The sequence below is a fragment of the Argentina anserina genome, chromosome 3, assembly GCF_933775445.1.
Source record: "Argentina anserina chromosome 3, drPotAnse1.1, whole genome shotgun sequence".
NCBI classification, from domain to species: domain Eukaryota; kingdom Viridiplantae; phylum Streptophyta; class Magnoliopsida; order Rosales; family Rosaceae; genus Argentina; species Argentina anserina.
Genome location: NC_065874.1, coordinates 552756 through 565666, shown reverse-complemented (window position 1 = coordinate 565666; position 12911 = coordinate 552756). Strand labels below are relative to the sequence as shown.

At 40.7% G+C, this 12911-nt stretch overlaps 3 protein-coding genes across 3 annotated transcripts; all 3 read right to left on the bottom strand.

Moving 5' to 3' along the window:
• Nucleotides 1–407: 407 nt before the first annotated feature.
• Nucleotides 408–1723, bottom strand: LOC126788553 (uncharacterized). The gene has a single exon (XM_050514553.1). It carries the CDS (start codon nucleotides 1579–1581, stop codon nucleotides 598–600), a length of 984 nt encoding a protein of 327 aa, XP_050370510.1. The 5' UTR covers nucleotides 1582–1723; the 3' UTR covers nucleotides 408–597.
• Nucleotides 1724–5020: 3297 nt separating this feature from the next.
• Nucleotides 5021–9942, bottom strand: LOC126789563 (pyrophosphate--fructose 6-phosphate 1-phosphotransferase subunit beta-like). Its single transcript, XM_050515759.1, has 16 exons — nucleotides 9694–9942; nucleotides 9176–9337; nucleotides 8974–9095; nucleotides 8677–8730; nucleotides 8480–8586; nucleotides 8162–8267; nucleotides 7713–7776; nucleotides 7422–7510; nucleotides 7082–7213; nucleotides 6792–6962; nucleotides 6597–6712; nucleotides 6292–6403; nucleotides 6013–6097; nucleotides 5800–5844; nucleotides 5612–5680; nucleotides 5021–5517 (listed from the first exon to the last, which is right to left on the bottom strand). Exons 1-16 carry the CDS (start codon nucleotides 9866–9868, stop codon nucleotides 5441–5443), a joined length of 1686 nt encoding a protein of 561 aa, XP_050371716.1. The 5' UTR covers nucleotides 9869–9942; the 3' UTR covers nucleotides 5021–5440.
• A 903-nt stretch (nucleotides 9943–10845) lies between these two features.
• On the bottom strand, nucleotides 10846–12248 carry LOC126788201 (plastid-lipid-associated protein, chloroplastic-like). The gene is made up of 3 exons (XM_050514174.1): nucleotides 11706–12248; nucleotides 11423–11618; nucleotides 10846–11284 (listed from the first exon to the last, which is right to left on the bottom strand). Exons 1-3 carry the CDS (start codon nucleotides 12155–12157, stop codon nucleotides 10970–10972), a joined length of 963 nt encoding a protein of 320 aa, XP_050370131.1. The 5' UTR covers nucleotides 12158–12248; the 3' UTR covers nucleotides 10846–10969.
• Between the last annotated feature and the right edge of the window lie 663 nt (nucleotides 12249–12911).

Genomic DNA, 12911 nt, shown 5'->3' with positions numbered 1-12911 from the left:
TGCTAGAGTTTCGAATACTCCGAGCAGTGACTTCTTTTTACAGTACGGACTATTCGGCAACTCATGGGAGATTACCGGAGCACGATCAAAAAGCCTAGAATTCGTAGAAAGTAACCAACTTTATACATGGGTAAGAATGACACCACCATGTTACAAAGGGCAGTGAAATCATCACTTTTGAGGCTGGGTAATGCTTGCATATGAAGTCAAGCTAAAACCTACTGGTACCAGAAACAATGATGTATCCACAGCCAATAAAGTCAATGCTAGCTTCAAAGCTACATACCCTAATAGAATAACCACATTCAAACTTGAACTGAATTATTAAACCAGGTGAAGTAGCACTTTCAGATCATCCCAGAAAATCCAAACAAAAGCTAACTCATTTTTTTCTGTCATCAAAAGAAAGCTCTACCTTTTCCATTTAATTTACATGTGAAAAAACAAAAAGAAACCCTTTTTCTCTCCTTATGATTTTCAAAGAGAGAAGAAGAAGATTCATACAAAATCATCCCTTGGATAATTTTATAGAGTTAATATATATGTTGGAACAGAAAATTAAATAATGAGAGGATGATGATGGTGATGATCAAGAACTTAATACACCTTCTTAGAGAAAAGGCTGCGCAGGTTAAAAAGATTACTACCAGCCCCAGCAGCATTACTATCTCCACCACCGTCAGCGGCGGCGCTACGTTTGTTGCTACCACTACTCCCTCGGATTCCTACAGCACTATTCATGACGTCACTCCTACAGCTCAAATGGCTTCTGTATCCAATACACGTCGGCACATTCAAATTCAAGACTCTGGGCTTTACGCTGCCGTGACCGCCGCCGCCTAGGGCGGTTTTACTCCGGCGAGTTTCGGGAGCTTCTTTTTTGGCGCTCTTTTCGGCATTTCTGACATGGGTGTCGGAGGTTTTGCTCAGGCCGGAGGCTCCGCGCCGGACCTGCCAAACCGGGCTGCTCCGTCCCAAGTGGACTCCGGGCCGACCCGGACTCGCCGGCCATTTCCTCATTGCCTTTGACTCGCCGGTGGAGTTGCTCCTCGAACACGGGGCGCTGTTCACCTTCCGGGTTGCCGGAGCCCCGAAAGCTGCCTTGGGTCGGGTACATGCATTTCCGGCGGATCTGCTCCGCGAAAACGGCCACAGATTAATATTCAGCTCCGCCGAGCTCGCTGCTCCCCCGCTCTTCCGCTCCTTCTTCTTATCCTTCTCCTTCTCACCGCCCTCACTCTTCTTCTTGAACATGTCCCTCCACCGCTTCGACGCCGTCAGTACCGGCGCCGGAGCTGCTCCGGCGGCCACGTGGGCTTCGGGGCCGGGTTCAGGTTCTGGGTCGGGAGCAGATATCTCCTCCGAGCCGGGTCGGGAGTTCGGGTCGGGCGGGTTATTGCGGGCGGGGAAGAGGCGGAGAGGGAGAATGACACCGTCGACGAATAGCTCGTCGGCAGAGACGAGATTGGGTTGCGGGCAAGACGGGTTTTGCAGCCTCCAGAAGTCGAATTCGGGTGAGCTGGAGTCGGTGCTGGTTCTTCGTTTTTGGGTGTTGGGTTTGAATCTGGGGCTATCTTCCATTGAAGATGTTAAGAGAAACAATGGAAGACAATGGTGGGTTGGGAAGAGCTGGAAATGAGGAGTCTGGTGAGGTCAGGAAGGGAGTGAGTTTCAGAGGTTAGGATAGGAAACAAAAACAAGAGAATAAAGAAATGCAAGAGGAGAATTTGGGGGGCATTTAATATAAGAACCAGAGAGAGAGAGAGAGACACACACACACACACAGAAAAGTGTTGGGTGATGGTGACAATGGCTTTTAGGGTATGCAGGGGAAGTAGCCACCATGTGGTTTTTAAACTCTGCAAATCACAGTTATGGTGGGTGATATACGATCTGATTTGGTAAATACGCGTGATGGACGAACTCGTATACGTCATTTTGGGTGCATCAACCATTTGTTACATTACCGGTAGAAGTGATTACTCGTATACGACGAGTTCGTATACGACGAGTTCGTATACGCCATCACGCGTCATAGTGAGGTATATTTTCACAAGATTATATAATAACTATGGTGGATGATTAACCCTTAGCTTAAATATCATGATTCATAAACTTATGTTTATGAACTAATGCTAATTCAAAATTGCAAATGATGTGGTTTGATGCGGTTACTTTTTACGTTCATAATGCATAATGATAAGTACGTGTATCTGATAATAAATTCCTTTTTTGAAAAAGAATTAACACGGTTTTTATAAAAAAATTCTAAATTCAGTGAATATTAATCCACGTATAGAAGTGTATCTGATTTGATTTGGTTTCATTATAAAACCTTTCGTTCTTAATTTGACAATACTAAATTAAATTACACCAAGCTTTATTGTTGGGGAAAATGGCACCAAATCAATCCATTTTCATCTTCATTCGTGTATGCGGGCGGGATTTACCTAAATTTGAGAAATCATGCATTTCTTATAAATACTGATTATAACCACGGAGTGTGGTGTAGTGGTTTCTGACCTTGACAACTCTTTTACCATGGCTTAAATGTGGCATTGGTCAGGGGTTCGATCGTTGGCAAAATCATTACACACTCTAGCGTATTTGATGGGCCTATTATAACGAAAAGCTCGGCCGTGTTGAGCCACTGGAGGCATTACTGTAGCCAGGGGCGCACCTGTTGTAAGGACCTGGGCTAGAACCATTTCACATGGGCCCCATCAGGGATTAGTCTCATGCCGAAAAACATACCTTCGGTTGTGGGGATACTCTCATGTTCCGGTTGTGGACTGCCTCTGCTGGCGCTCGTAAGAGCCACATGAGACTAATGGCCCCCATGTCAGTGGGGTATGGTTCATTGCCGTGAAATCAAAAAAAAAATTGATTATATACTTCTTGATTTAATTGGAACTCCTTTGATTAATTGCCTCTATGTATAGCGTTATTTTCAGATGACAAATGAACTGTGACAGTGTAATTCACTATCGCCATTATTGGATAGTTAAACACTTGATGAATTGATGTGTATCTTTTATTGATGATGAATTGATGATATCCCAATTATTTAGAATATGCTAATTCCTGTCGAAGACAAAACACAAGAAAATGAAACTGATTAATTAACTATAACAATGTGAAGTGAGGCTGAGGTCATATCATAACAAGTGAGGCTGGGGTTTTTAAGATTTCGACTGTAGACTAATTAATTTGTGCCTACCCAACTTAATCATGTAATGGCAACTTTCCATCGTCAGTGTTCATTCCTAGCGTTGACATTGAAAGCCATTATACTCTACTGTTCGATAAATAGTACATTTGATCCAAAATCATCAAACAGAATCATATTACTCCTATAATTGAATTCATTAATTATCTTTTGTCAATGAAGGAATTGGCCCCTTGCATTATAAATGTCCTTTTTTGGGTGTTTTTAGTCGTCTATATACCTGAGGCCATTGCGATATGTCTCCGGCCCTCTGGTTGTGAATACGATCAGTAATAGGCAAAAAATTAGTGAGAAAGATGATAGTTTCATAATGTACGGGAGGATTTCATGAGTATTTTTGGTACTAAATTTTATTATTATGTTACGACGGACAATCGGACATGATATGAGGCGGACCATGTACGTGACATTTTTCTCAATCTGCATCAATTTTGATTTTGGAGTTCTTATAGAAAATCACATATTATCCATAGCAATCACCCATTATTTATCAAAAGCTGTCATCACAATCACGTTACGGTTACATATGTTCCACACAATCACCCTAAAACTTCATAACATCAACGGATCCACCACCATCAAATGGACAGAAGTTCAAGTCGATCATATGTACAGACGTCTGAACACGCAGTAGCTGTATGATCGATCCATCTGGAAATAAATACAAAAAAGTGATCGATATAGTTTTTGGCCTGTATTATCTAAAGCTTTGCTCTCCAACCAAGCAAGTGACACAAGCAACAGTGAATAAAATAAGATCGCACGGTTTTGGAGTTTTGCAATCTTTGCTAAACAATAATAATCAAAATGGCCACAATTTTACCATAATACTTCTATTTAGGTAAGCATTTGACTAGCTATATTTGACAGCCAGTTATCTTACTGGTTACGAGGATCTGGATCTGATGGCAACGATAGTATTGATATATGGTATTATGAAGAAGAAGAAGAAGAAGATGATGATGATGATGAGGACGGTGAGGGATTGATGGGTAAGTAGGTGGTGGTAAATTTCCGGTGGACGTGGAAATGATCGAGATCGGTAGAACAGAAGATAGCTTAGCAATCGGGGAATGCATGGCTGAAAAGGGTCTCGTTTCGTCTCTGCTGCTAGTGGCGTTTGTTCGTATGGAAAATGATAGAGCCATGTGAATTTGAGAAAAGCAAATAACGACTTATCCCATCAATGCTTTTGGGTCCCCAATATCCAAACACAACCCTAGCTTTTCCAACCACCTTCTGATTAATACTCTAGCTCCGTATTAACTATCATAACTACATAAATACGTACGTGCATTATTTGAATCAATTTGATCTGATGTAGTTGTACGTATTTAGTATGGGTTTCTCTATTATTTGCCTATTGCCTAGAGTCTTCCATGACGAACTCATAGTACAGATGCTGAAAGCCTGAAATGCGAATGGTTTTCGAAAATGGTAAAAATCCTATTAAGGCATTGATGGACATGTTTGGTATTATAAACTTGACATACAAGTGAGAATTTGATTAGGGAGAATTGACAAATCAATCCAAATTAATGCGGGGCACCCAGCCTGTCATGCATGGAGCTAGCTACAATGGAGATATTAGGGTTCATGAGGACAAGAACACATGGTATATAATATAAGATGGACCATAAGAGGTTGCATTTCCCTTAATTGTTTTCTCTTGTTGGGTTTAGGGATTAGGTGAACTCCATTAATATTCCCAAATATTGATACATACCCTGAGACCCTTTTTGGGGTCTTGACAGTAAACATACTTAAAACCATGAGCTATGAGACAAAAGCAACACTATACATCCATCCCTTAAAAGGGTAGTAGAAAACCACTCTCATAGATGGCTACATGACGGAGGAGGTGCAAGAATGCAAAACACATTGTCCCGACTAAAATATCTCCATTCCCCTTGAAGTCTATCTGTAAGACTCGTCATCGTGCAAAATTTGGAAACAATCTATTTTATTTGGAACCGAGATTAAACTTAGTTTTACATAACATCCATCCATCAGGAAAATCGTAGGCAATAAGTTGATTTGTGCATCTTAGTATTTTCCAGCAGCTCGACTTGTTTGATGACGAGTGTTCTTATACATCGTCTTCTAATGTCAAGATCTACTTCAAAAGCAAATGAACACGCGGAATGAAGCATTGAACTGTATTCTCAGGATATATTAAATCGCATAAGCATGGGGCTCGTAACTTTCCACTTACACTTCGAGTCCCATTTCCAAGATTAGTGTGTGACTAAGGGAATTGGAAGTTGGGCCGAAAAATTGAATGGGACCTGCAGTGAAAAACTTCCGGTTAAATTACGGGGGAATAACAAAGAAAGAGTCTGAAGGTCACATATACGTTGGTAAGAGGAGTGCATCACGAACCAGGACTGATGTAACGATTCTTGATAGCCCACTCATTCCTCAAAGATGCGAATTTCTTGAATGGAGCAGCTGCAAATTTAATAAACATTAATTAATTGTTATTTCAAGATGTGAGAAGCCAGTAGTCTAAGAGAATTATCATCATCACACAGCATATAAAATCAAGAATTTACTAAGCAAATCCTTACCTTCAAGTTCCACCATTGCCTTCTTGAGCACAGGCTTGAACTTGCCTGAAAAAAAGAAGAAAAATCAGCTTTCAAAAGAAGAGTAAAACTTTCAAATGCACCGCAGTAAGAAAATTAAAATGTCACAAAGCTTTTGAACAAGTTATGAGCATGTTTCTCATATCTCCATATACCCCAAAACTGAATAATAACAGAAGTGACTGATTACTATACCGTGTCTCCGCTCCACGTCCATCAATGAAGTCAATGCAGTGCCACCAACTGTCCATTCTTCAACAGGGGCAGCCAAATTCCCAACCTGGAGGCATCATGACATGAAGCACACAGATGAGAAAACAGTTAGTGCACTTGCAACTTCAGGCCTGAAAAAGTGAATATAAAAGCTAAAACAAGGCTTTTTTAGTCTGGGGAACTAATATTAGCCTTGTGAAGAAGAAAGACAATTCCACAGGATTAAAAAAGGGAGAGATAGGATAGTGTATCCTCACACACCGATGATATCAACCCAGTTTTTCCACCATGAAGGAGAGCTCCAGCTGCATAGCCCAATGCATAGCAGTAGTTGGCATCAAAGTTAGTTGGTAAACCACATCTTCCTTCATACCTGAAAATATTAAAATCAAGTGAGCAAAATCCAATGTATGCAAAACTTAATATCCCTCATGCAAAACCACTATGATGTAGTCAAAATGGAATAAGTTCATCTATGTTGTGAGAACATCAGTTGCCTCAGCCCAGTCGTTTGGAAATGAATCATAAAGCAAAAGTATTATGTCCTCAGGTTAAGTATATATTACCCGAAAAAGTGGGATTTTCCTTGGAAATGGCCAGGGTATGAACCTTCCTGCTTCCTTTTTGCCAAATCGGCCTCAACCATTTGGATAAGCATCTTCTCTGTTTCTATCTTTGCAACCTAGAGTAAATAAAAATATATGACTTCACGATGATGTCCAGAAAGACGAAGTCAAATAGAAAAATATCACTAAACATACCTGAACATTTCCATGAGGATCTCTTTCGAGCATCAACTGCTCCTGGATTGCTCCAGGTAGTAATTCAAAAAGCTGTACAGACTGACTTGTGAGTTTCTTTTTCCACAACCCATCTTCATCTACAACATCATGGGCCAGAATTTCATTCAATTCAGCAATAAGCTCCTGGACCTGAAAAAATAGCAAAATTACAAAAATTATATGCTAGTACCAAACTTTTTTGTCTTTGGTTGTTAAGTGTACACATAAAACAGGATAAATTTGCTATAGTCAAAGATCAAGAATAATACCTCAGGAATGAAGTCAATAAGACCTTCAGGAATAAGTATAATACCATAGTTATAACCAAAATCCAAACGCTTCAAGATGATGTTTACGATGTAGTCCGTGACATTTTTCAGTGTCTGCTTCTTTGCCGCGACCTGCACCAAATTATTAGTTAGAAGGTACATCCACATCGTAGAACATTTCGTTCTAGTCATAGAAAGTAAATGCAACCTTTCAGAAACCCGTCTCTAGATCTAAATCTAATCATTTAATTCAGACCAATAATTGCGTTAAATTTTCGCAACACCACAACTTTTCCATTCGTTCATGTAAGTAAATATCAAAGATATGCAGCTGATGTACATCTTCTCCAATAATTGTGATATTTGGATGAGTTTGCAAAGCACACTCCAAAGTGATATGTGAAGCTGCACGCCCCATAAGCCGTACAACTGCAAACACACATGAATAACTATAGTAAATACAACCGCTAGTAACTAAACATAGATACATAGCTCTTATATAAGTCAGTCATAGCCATGGAGAATATAGATCTACCACTTTTACAAGAAGCACAGAGGACATGTATAAGTGCAATTAAGTAACGATACAATTACTATTTTCATCAAAGCGTAAGGTGGTAAATTTACTTACAATGATAATACTTTCCGGTTGAGCGGGCATCTATCATGAGATTCCCAATCATTTCTGAATATATCTGCATTTCATAACTGATTATCACGACAATGTTGAAAGCAAATGTATCGTACCAAATGTTTCAAGGAAGTATCTAACTGGTGGGGCATTCCCATTTGCGAGTCTCAAGCGTGATTATTTGATATTATAGTGAAACATAAGAAAACCACGACATACTGAACTGGAATGCAGGTACATTTCACAGAATCCCTTGTACACAACAGATTCTAAGTGCTATCAGTAATATTGTAATATAGAAGTTCAATTGAATCAAAAACAGAATGCAAAATATGAGTTGTGATAAGCTGACATGGATTATTGCAATAAAGAATGTTAATATGGATGTGATATGAGTTAATATGGATTATAGTAATAAAGAATGTCAATAATTATATACTTATATTCACCTTGCAAGCTGTATCGAACCCGAAACTTGTGGGGACCTCTTTACATTTCAGATCACCATCAATAGTTTTTGGGCAACCTATCACCCGAGTTTTCAAGTTCAGTCCCCTGTTATAAAAATTAAAGAAATGATTACAAATCCAAAATATCAATATCAGAACAAACCACTCTTCACATAATGACTTTTAGCGCTACTAAGTAGAAGAAAATTGTATTGGTGTTGGGTTCCGGTGTTCCACTATAAGAAAGTAAAGTCAAGACTGTAAGTTTCCACTCAAAAGTGAAGTCATGACAAAGAAATTGGTATGAAGTCAACATACTTGAAGTTTTCCGCCAGCAAACACGCATTTGTGTTAGAGTCGTCTCCTCCAATAACAACAATACCATCCAAATCAAGCTTCACAGCTGTCTCTTGTGCTTGCTTAAACTACAAGTCACATCCAATTACACTTGCTTAGATTGTTACTCGTTCCATAAAATACTTGACAAATTTTCCTCACAAGAAAACAAGAGTAACCTGCTCTGGAGTTTCAATCTTGTCTCTTCCACTACAGATCATATCAAAACCACCCTGGTAAAATAAAAATTGCGAGCAACATGTCAGCATTTATCACAATGCTGGTGCGTATATAGAACCAAAGTGCTTGATGCATGGCTAAGCCGAAGAACGATGTTCACAAAGCGTACAAGAATGCAGCGACATACACACATATCAGCAAGCCAGATTTATATCTAATATTACAGATTACTCTGCTCCTTACAATATGTTACTGTCATTATAATCTTGGTGCAAGTAAGCAGTCAAGATTCTCACCTGATTTCTGTATGGATAAACATACTCCGGCGTAAGTTCAACATATTTTCCCTTCATGATACCAGCAGGCCCTCCTCTGAAACCATACAATGTGCTCTCCGGGGCGCGATCTTGCAAGTAATCTAACACCAAAACACATATCAACTTCCACTCAAACTCCAAAACAAACAGAACAACCACAAAACTGAATCCAATCTCTTACCGAAAATTCCAGAGATCACATTGTGACCACCTGGTGCTTGGCCTCCAGACAATACAACACCAATCTTCAACTTCTGATTTGGCAGCGCCGAACTGGAGTCACTCTCCACCAACTGAACAGAAGGCTGGCCGAACACTCCCGGAAATAGCTTCGCGATCTCCTCTAATAAAACAAAATCAGATCAACACGATTATACAAGTAATTTAAAACTCAAATCTATCTCATATATATATATATATATATATATATATATATATATATATATTTTCTCAATATATATATACACACACACACTTGTTGCTAACCAAAACTACAAACAGTTCAAGTCAACATCAAGCACAATCCAGAAACAAAACGAGTCCACACTACTACGATTCATTCAATCAGTAAAAGCTATGCCGAAAATTTAAGCAACTGAATCGAAGTAGAATCACTACAAAATTCAGGCATCAGTAAATCTCAAATGATCAAGTAAAACCGGCGGATCGGAAAACAGAGAATGAGAATCCGTAACCGACCTGGATTGCCGGCGGCGGAGCTAGCAGGTCCGTCGACGAGCTTGAACGGCTTCTTGAGCACCGAGGGGAGGGGAAGCGCGTGGTCTATACGGCTGGACTGGACCTCGCTGTAAATATAGGCGGCACGTGGCGCCGGAGATGAAACGCCGCCGTTTTGAACCAGTGAGGAACTCATCGTCAGAGAGAGAGAGTGTATGTGAGATCTTTGCGTAGTTTAGGTGTGGATGACTGCGTGAATCTATCGGACTTGTCTTGGACTCGGACAGTGAAGGGTGTTTAAAGTGTAAAACTGGGGGCCTTTGAAAAAGGGTAGGAACGTCTTTTCGGGCTCGGATTCTCCACCCGGAGAGGTAGCTGCTGGCCTATTGGGTCTTGGGGTATTTTAGGAATTGTGGGATGGAGAAAATGGGATTGGCCAGTGGTGTGGGTGTGTAGGGTGTTACGGTGGAGTAGACGGCAGTAGATAAAGGGATTATACGCAAGGTGGTGGGATTAGATGCTTATCTAATCTTCTAGACGGTTGGTAAGGCGCCAGAAATATAGACACAGCATTTTTTGCTATTCCGTGGAGCGATACCGGTTCTGTGGTGTTTACATCAAATACACTTTACAGGTAGAGTATTCGATGGGCCTGCCTCAGGTTATTACCAAACTAGCAATCGGCCCGTGGGTTGCACGGTTTTGGATTTGTATTGTAACAGTGGATTTGAGCCATTATTCTTCTTTTATTATTATTTTCTCAATAATTTACGGTATTAATCTTGGTTGATTCTATTTATTGATGTAAATTTTAAACATGTTATAGGTGATATAGGAACTTCAAAAAATTAGTGAAGTTGTTGACATCAAAATAGGGCTTTTAGTGATAATAGTGAAGATGAGTATGAAATTCTACGCCCAATAATTCAGTTTATTCCTAAATCTTATAACAGTTTTTTTATTTGAGAAAAAGAAATATATATTTCACCTGAATAAAATTACAATAAAAAGAACCCTCAGTGGGAAATCTTATAACACTTATAAGGTCCAATTATGTGAATATTCATGGCACAATCAGGGCGGTTCGGCTCGGGATTAGCCACAATGAGTGGGAGCTTAAAGCACTCGAACGATGTCATTGGTCCGGGGAATTTAGATAAACGCTAGTACAACATACAAGGGTGTAAAAACATACAATCTAGTGTTTCAATCATTTATTCATTTATAGAACGTAACAGCTCATGTTCCTCAACATATGCATCATCAATTAACATTACACAGAATTCCTAGACCAAGTTCAAGGAGTCAAAAGGGAGCTGCCTTCCTTGATGAGCACAAACACACTGCCATTGTCTCCCCTCGAAATCCGAAGCTCTGAATCAAGGTATGTTGTTAGCAACCATGATTCGGCCTGGCTGCTTGAGATCGAGAACTTAAACGGGGGTTGGCTGGAGATGGACTTTGCAACCGAGGAAGCAGTGTCTTGAACAGAGCTGAGCACGCCCTTGAAGGGTGCAAGGTCTATCTTCTGTCCCAAAAACTCAACCTCTTCCGGTATCACTAGGGAGTCGGTTAGCTGTGGAGTCCCAATCACCCCTTCTTCAAATTTAAGCTGAAACCAAAAGAGAACCATTCATCTCAATCTCTTGCGAGACACATCAAAACCCCATATAACCTATGACAATCAACGATATATACATACTTCAAATCAATCATTTCATTTAAGGACTACAAGAAATAAGAACTATACCTGAACTCGCTTGGGACTTCGGACATCAAATGTGGCATTGGTGCTGAATGAAGTAGTGGCCAGAGGCCCGGCAAACTGAACAGAGTTTTCAACTGTGAAATTCTCAGAGTCTATAGTCTGCGAAATCTCATCAACCTTCACCAAAGGAAGAGTACCTCTAGACAATATTGGAAACAAACCAGCAAACGATGTGTACCTACAAATTTCAAACCCTATAATCATTAAAACACTCTGGAGCTAATTAACTTGGCTTAGAAAAATAAAAATGATCAATATAACTTACGCCAGAATCCATTTCCCGTTGAGTAGAGGCAGGGCCTCTGTCGGAGCCGGAGTCGGGTTTTGGGCCTCCAATTGAGTAATAAGCTCGACAATCTCAGCCCTTGTCTCGCTGGTGGCGCTGAGTCCACGATCAGTGCCGTAAAACGAGTCCACCAGAGCCTTCTTTAGTTTCGAGATCTCCTCCGGCTCATCCGGCTTCTCTGCCACAGCCACACCTCCAGCTGTCACGTCGGACGGCTCCTCCGGTACTAAGTCGTCCTCGTCCAGGGCTCGGATCCGGGTGGCGGGTCGGACGGCTCGTGGGTATTCCGGGCTCGAGAGTTTTACTTTGGGTGCGGCGATTCCAATTGCGTTTGGCGCCAAAACTGAAGGCTTGGTGATGAAGCGGGGCTGGGGTGGAGTTAGTGAGAGAGGCTTGCATGGGAACTGGGTTAGCTGAGAGACGAAGGCCATGTTTATCTTAACTAAAAGCACTGAAAATCTCGAACTGTGGAGAAGACGAAGAAGAAGAAGCTAGTTGTTCTCCTGAGTTGTGGCCTCTGCAACTCCGCGAGTTTAAGGAGGAGAAAATAGTTGGGCAGACAGAGTAGTAGTGTAGTGGAAAGACGTTGTTGTCCCGACGGTTGGTGACTTGTTTGGAGTTTTGTGCTGAGGTTGTGAGGACAGAAATGGAACTTAGTCTCCCAAATCATGTGGGAAGCAGCAAAGGACACTCGCCGACGGCTATGGATGAATTTCGACACGTGTTGGATGGAGGACAGATCACATGGCCAGAAAGATGGGAGTTTTTGGCAAGTGGCCGGTGCCCGATTTTGCTTTCTTACACGAATCGTGTTTGGTCTGTTTTGCATTTTACGGAAGCTGAGTTATTGTTTTTGGTTGAGAAATGAATGAGGAGGAATATATTGATGGATGGAGTTACCTGTAAAACAACTACTAAAATTCTAACCAAAGTTATACAAATTGATCTCCCAACACGAACATCTCACCAGGATTGGATATTTTTTATGAATTCCAGAGTTGGTTGCGACAATGGAAGTTCTATGAGCCATGCACGTCTGTGTGAGTTAGCTTTCTTAATGATTTTTAGTCATGCAATCTTCGCATGTACCAACGTTACTAATCTCGCTATCTTTTTAATTAAGCCTCGGTTAACTACAAACATCTGCATCTCTGCGAAAGTAAGATTGCAAGTTATGTTGTATCA

Bases quoted from the DNA above. Each gene is read 5' to 3' on its own strand.
- LOC126788553 (XM_050514553.1), bottom strand. From the start codon at position 1,581: ATGGAAGATAGCCCCAGATTCAAACCCAACACCCAAAAACGAAGAACC.
- LOC126789563 (XM_050515759.1), bottom strand. From the start codon at position 9,868: ATGAGTTCCTCACTGGTTCAAAACGGCGGCGTTTCATCTCCGGCGCCA. The intron at 7,511-7,712 runs GTAAGTAAATTT...GTGTGTTTGCAG, and splicing joins AACCGGAAAGTATTATCATT to TTGTACGGCTTATGGGGCGT. The intron at 5,518-5,611 runs GTTCGTGATGCA...TTTTCACTGCAG, and splicing joins GAATCGTTACATCAGTCCTG to GTCCCATTCAATTTTTCGGC.
- LOC126788201 (XM_050514174.1), bottom strand. From the start codon at position 12,157: ATGGCCTTCGTCTCTCAGCTAACCCAGTTCCCATGCAAGCCTCTCTCA. The intron at 11,619-11,705 runs GTAAGTTATATT...TGAAATTTGTAG, and splicing joins AACGGGAAATGGATTCTGGC to GTACACATCGTTTGCTGGTT. The intron at 11,285-11,422 runs GTATAGTTCTTA...TTTTGGTTTCAG, and splicing joins GAAGTCCCAAGCGAGTTCAG to CTTAAATTTGAAGAAGGGGT.